General features: G+C 44.8%; 1 protein-coding gene across 4 annotated transcripts in view; it reads left to right on the top strand.

Annotated features, from left to right (window-relative positions):
- Positions 1–5,643, top strand: part of OPCML (opioid binding protein/cell adhesion molecule like) — a 1,152,901-nt gene extending 1,147,258 nt beyond the window's left edge. Inside the window, exons 7-9 of one of the 4 annotated variants that reach the window (XR_004270746.1) lie at positions 3,522–3,572; positions 4,135–4,975; positions 5,493–5,643. Coding sequence is in view for 1 of the 4 variants with exons in the window: in XM_032284818.1 (XP_032140709.1) it covers positions 3,522–3,572; positions 4,135–4,172 (89 nt within the window). In the remaining 3 variants the exon portion in view is untranslated. Of the gene's footprint in view, positions 1–3,521; positions 3,573–4,134 lie in introns of all 4 variants that reach the window. The other 3 variants (XR_004270747.1, XR_004270745.1, XM_032284818.1) reach the window with 3 other exon arrangements.
- Positions 5,644–6,000: the final 357 nt, after the last annotated feature.

Genomic DNA, 6,000 nt, shown 5'->3' on the forward strand with positions numbered 1-6,000 from the left:
GATTTGCAAGGACAGTTGCTCTGGTTACAAGACCAAACCACTTCAGTTTCTGTCTCTTTGTCACTAAAGGTCTCGGGGGAACCAGCTTATTAGAGAAATAGTCACTGCCTAGTGGAGTCAGCTAGACCATACAAGGATGCACGGGAGGTCCTCAGATATAAAGCTGCCAATTCTTCTTGAGGCATGCAGAGGTTCAGTTTCAGTGCCATGGTAGTGTGGACAGCCCATTTGTAATTTCTATCTGTTTCCTATTTCCCACCTTGTGTGATGGTGGCCCCAGTGCTGAACCAGTCTGCTTGCTGGAATGTTTCCACTTTGATGTGAATTTCTTGTTGAGTTCCTCTCAAAACTTCCCATTGTCCCTGCCTCACTCTTTCCTGTTCTCTCCTCTGTTCCGTGGGCAGCTTCAACACTTTTCAACCTACCCCATTCCTCCTCTTAATTATTTCTTACCTTAAGAAAGTTGAAGCTGCTAAGGAAGAGAGTGAGACAAGCAGGGAAAGGCGCCATGCAGGCGAAGAATTCTGTCTTGTGAAGCCGTTTGTTGTAGTGCACGGGGAGTCTGCAGGTGAATCTTCTCTCTCTGCAGACCTGCTCCTGTTCCTGTACAGCAATTTAGGACAATAGAGATGCGTGCGCAGGGAGCAGAGGCCACTGCGGGAGCTGAGCAAGGATGGAAAGCTGTTAACATATGTGTATTTATGGAAATCATGTGACAAGTTCAGACTTTCAAGTGTCCTAACTCATATATTATTCAAAGCAACCTTGGGAACAGTGTGTTACTCACAACGAAGCTCCGAGGCCAACTGTGGAAGACTAGCAAGGCTGCGGTTCCAAGGCAAGTCCATCCAATTTCCAACTGCACGCCCTTTCCAGTTACACACCAGGTTGTCTCTGTGCTTCAGGGTTCGCCCCGTGTTCCAAAACACACTGGGATATCTTTACTGAACACAAGAGGAAGTCACTTCAGGCTCGTGCATGACTGCCTTATTTGTGAGCTTCCAGAAAGTTCACAAAGTGAGGAGGGTGTCTGTCTCTTGGAGGAAAAGAGAGTTTCCATCTCTTGGAAGAAAGGAGGGCAGGGAGTCCTGTATCTTGAAAGAAAACAACATCAACTTTCTAGGCAACCTCCTGGCTGGACTCAAAGGCCAGGTGCAGGAAATGGCTGTGCTGTTCAGCACTGACCCTGTCCACCTTCCCACTGGGGAATGAGCCACTGGGAGTATAGGCTCACCTGAGACTGACCCTAACCCATGGATGGGTCTCAGAGCCTCAGGGAAGCAACAGACAGAAAAGAATCTTACAATCCTAAAAAGAACTGAAGAGATAAAAGACTTAATTTTAGAATCAAAGTTCACAAAGGAGTATCATAGGAGTAAGAAGGAACTTTTGCTTGCTTTTTTTTGTTTTTTTTTCAGTTGGGACAAAACAACAGAGGCTGACAAAAATCACAGCCTGGGAAGAGAGATTACGGACTGTAAAATATTGACTCAATTCTGTTAAATATAACTCCATTTATATGGATCATAAATGTAAATATATATGTCTACTTAAAAATATCTACCCACCCATCTCTTTATCTCTCTACCTCTCCATCTGTCTCATCTTTCTTGTCACCCTCCATGACAATGAGCACAATAGCAGGAAGTAGTTTGTATGTCTGTTTTCTCAGTATCTGGCACAGGGGGGGCCTGGCACAGGGAGGGACTCGGTATCCACTGAATGAACAAATCCATGGCTTTCAAACTGAGGAACAACATCATCAAAATGGTTCTTTGAGCTGAGGACTTGTAGAGATGTACTGGATAGAGCGACAGGGGAAAGTCAGGTCCAGCAGGCAGGGAAGGGGAGGTGGGCAAGCTCCAGGTGGTCCTTGCTTGTGGTTATGAGCATCTGACGGAGGAGGTGGCCAAGGCTGAGAGGGATCATACAGATATGAAAGATATTGAGGAGGGAGGATCAATGATATTTGTCTATTTAGTCTGTCTGAGAGGAATTGGCCTGAGCAGAAAAGCAATTTCTTTTAATAATGCTTTGTTTGTTTGCTTGTTTCCTCTGGAATGGTGATACTAATCCTGTATTTTCATAACTAGTTGAGTTTGTAAGAAGCTTGGGTTTTACTGCGCCTATTTTTCAGGCAAAACACCTGTGACACAGAGCCCAATGCCTTGCCCTAGTCTGACACCTAGTTAGAGGCAGGTGAGAGTCACTATCCAGGTTCCCTGGCTGCTCATCTGTTCCTTATAACCTTTCCTCTCCTGAGCAGCCTCTGTTTCCAAGCAAGAACCTCTGTCCTAGCAGCCTCCCTTCTGCTCTTGTGTAGTCAAGTTTCCACTTCATCAGTGTACATTTCCTCTTCCCCAGCAAGCCCTGTGACCCCAAAAGGGAAAACTGACCTAGTTCCCACCAGCTTATACTGCACCCTTGTACCCCATCTAAGAAAGACTGCACAAGGTCAAGCGCAGTGGCTCACACCTGTAATCCTGCCAGTTTGGGAGGCTGAGGCGGGTGGATCATTTGAGGTCAAGAGTTCAAGACTAGCCTGGCCAACATGGTGAAACCCGTCTTTACTAAAAATCAAAAATTAGCCGGGCATAGTGGTGCACACCTGCAGTCCCAGCTACTTGGGAGGCTGAAGCTGGAGTATCGCTTGAACTCCCAGTCCACGGCATCTGAGCCACATCCTGGTTGAATCAGCACTCCATTTTATGCACAGCATTCTTTACCAGGCTGGGTGGTACGCCAGCACCACACTCAGCCTGGTAAAGACTGGAGTGCATAAAATGTGATCCCTGCCTCTGGGAGTATAGGCTAGAATTGGGAAGACAACACATGCACGTGCATGCACACACAAATTTGCATGACTAAAACCTGAACGGTGAGTAGGCTTTAGAGGTCACATCCCACTGGTAGAAATTTTGGGGGGTGATTACATTGCAAAGACTACTTGAAATGCTCAAACACCCTCCTTTGCCTAAACACACACTTCCTCACCCCGTGGAGCTCAGGGAAGGATACCTGGGGGAGGAAACCTAGAAAGATGGCAAATTCCCCTCCCTCCCCTACCCAGCCAGACCAGTTGTTCCCAGGGTCCATTGTTCTCCCTCCATAAACAATAAACAGCACTCAGAGAGGAGGGAGGTCCAAACACCGGGGTGGTTGGGCGCCCAGCTGCCATCCTCTGTGCCACATCAGTAAACAGCACCACGGCAATCAACTGGGCTTTTTTGATGAAGACAAAACCATTAGAAGAGGTAATAAAGGCCCTTCTTGTACAGTTAATAGAGAGCCTCCTGGATGGAACAAGACCAGCTGTTGCTGCTGAGAATTTACTTCTGTTTTCAAGTTCAAATAGAGACTAAAACATTATCTTCGCAGGAATTGATTTTACGTCTTCCAAACACGTATGCCACCTTAATTGTGATTTGTGTGATAGTTCAGCTGCTGAAAGCTTTCGTTTATCTCTACCTGGTTAAACAACTTTAAATAATAACAAGTCAATATATCTGTCTATTGACCAGGGTTCTTCTCATCCCCAGAGCTCACTGTTGAAGAAGAAGAAGAAGAAGAGGGTACTTAACCCTTTGTTTCCCTAGCTCTGCCCCACATCCCATTTTTCAAATGTTCAATTTTAATAGAAAATGTTTAAAAAATGGAATGAAGCCAGGTGGTGTGGCTTACACTTGTAATCCCAGCACTTTGGGAGACCAAGGCAGGAGGATTACTTGGGGTCAGGAATTCAAGACCAGCCTAGGCAACGTAGTGAGACCCCATCTCTACAAAAAATTAAAAACGAACACCCCTGTGTTCCTGACTACTCTGGAGGCTGAGGCAGGAGGATCACTTGAGCCCAGGAGTTAAAAGCTGCAGTGAGCTAAGACGGTGCCACTGCACTCCATCATGAGATCCTGTCTCAAAAGAAGAAGAAGAAGAAGGAGGAGGAGGAGGAGGAAAAGGGGGCATAGGGACATATAGGACCTTCTGTGATGTGCTTCCTCGTAGTGGGTTTGGGCTTTTTTAGCCTTAGTGCATTCCTTAAAAAACTTATTTAAAAGTGATTTTTGTCAAACTTCTTTGCTAAGCTAAACTAAAACTAAAATGGAAACTAAATTTCATTATCCATTTTACTTACAGAAACTGTTGATGGACTGAGATTGAGAAATGAATATTAATGATGGCAGCTTGTTTTAGAAGACCTAAATAAAACAAAAAAAATCGTGGGGTTTCAACAGTGTTTCTCATAAGGTATGCCTCTTCTCATAGAAAGGCTTGATGTTCTATGAAGCGAGGTGGAGAGGAGAGGGAAAGGGGGCTTATTTTATTAGTATGAACTTAAACCTAGAATACTTCAAATAGTGAAATTTTGGTGGTAATGATGGTGAGGGGGTGAAGTTTAGGTTTTTAGTTTCTGTTTTTGCTGAACTCATCATGGATCAGCCAATAGGAAGCCAAGAATGAAGGAGATTGGGAATGCAAGAGCTCTTGTAGCCAGTGCCCAGCCCTGCAGACTTGCCAGGGAAGCAGAATAGAGCCAGGCAGAAATGGTGTCCTACTGGGCAGGGTTCGGCCGTCTCTCCCTTGGCCAGTGGGGTCTGCTCCTTGGAGTCAAGGGTCTGTCATTGCAGCCAAGGATTGGGATCCATCTCTTCTCAGGATGTCCTAACCTTCTGATGGCAAGGAGATGCCACCACCTACAGCCTAGCTCTCCACGTGACCACCTCCCATGAGAACTCCTGCCCACAGCGTCATCTTGGCTTCTGAACCACAAGCACACAGGGAGGGGTACAGATGGGGAAGCTCCCACCTGCATCTGGTCTGCTGGGTAAAATCTAGCTGGTGTCAGCACAGTCCAACGCACTGGGAGGCATGCAGTTGGTGCTTCTGGGAGGAAGAAAGGGAAATACAAACAGTGCATACCATTCTCTATTAACTGCCCTGGGAATGGAGAGGGAAAGTAGGCTATGTACCACAGCAGGTATATACAGTTTGGGATCCAGCATTTGTTAGGAGTGTTTTCAAGCTGTGTACAGCAGATATACAGTTCAGGATCCATTCATTTGTTGGGAGTGTTTTCAAGTTTTCACAAGTACTTGAAAGCTTGGTTTCCCAGTAATTACCATCCCAATTCAGGCCTCCATTTAAAATACACAGCCCCCATGTTCTCACTTTCCTTTCTCCCACTTCTCCCAGTAAGCTCTATAGATGCAGAGAAAATACTACCGTTAATAATAGTAGTACTCATAACTGACAGATTGCTTATAAACAATGAGCTGTCAAGGTGGGAGGCAATCATTAATGGGTAATTACGAAACGCTTCTCAGGTTTGCGTTTTCACCTGACAAAGTACATTTCTTCAGTCTTTTGAGTTTGTGTTCTCCGTGTTTTTCTTCAGGGCATGAAGTGTGCACCAATTCCCTTTGTATTCCCAACAATGAATGAATGAATGAACGGATGAATGAATGAATCCATTTGCTGTTTCTTTCATTCCATAGGCTGCTTCATTGGGTATGCAAACTTCCTCTTTTAATGTTGACATTGAAATGCCATCTGTATCAAGACTTTCTAGATGCCATTATGAAAGTGACTCCCTGCTGTCCCCGTTTTATGGTGCCCTGTGTCTATTAAACTTATGTCTATTAATACCTACTCTGGTCCATGTATGTATTTGCATAGATAACACCATAACATTTAAAGCTGCCTATTTCCACGCTCACAGTCCCCATCAAATCAACTCTTGTCTTATGCTTCTTTATTTGTAACATTGCTCTCTAATTATTGTCTAACGCATGATTTTACAGAGATGTAAGCACAGGAAAGATACAATTCTATATTGCAGTCTTTACAATGCAAGTAAGTATCTCCTCCAGCTTACCAGTTCAGAAGGAGATGGGGGAGTATTTCACTTGACATAGATAGTCACTGTGTGTGTGTGTGTGTGTGTGTGTGTGTGTGTGTACACACACATATATGACTAGGTGAAGTAAATTAAGGAAACAAAGT

Source organism: Sapajus apella, unplaced genomic scaffold (assembly GCF_009761245.1).
Source record: "Sapajus apella isolate SASKATOON/1434 unplaced genomic scaffold, GSC_monkey_1.0 scaffold16, whole genome shotgun sequence".
In the NCBI taxonomy this organism is placed as follows: Eukaryota; Metazoa; Chordata; class Mammalia; order Primates; family Cebidae; genus Sapajus; species Sapajus apella.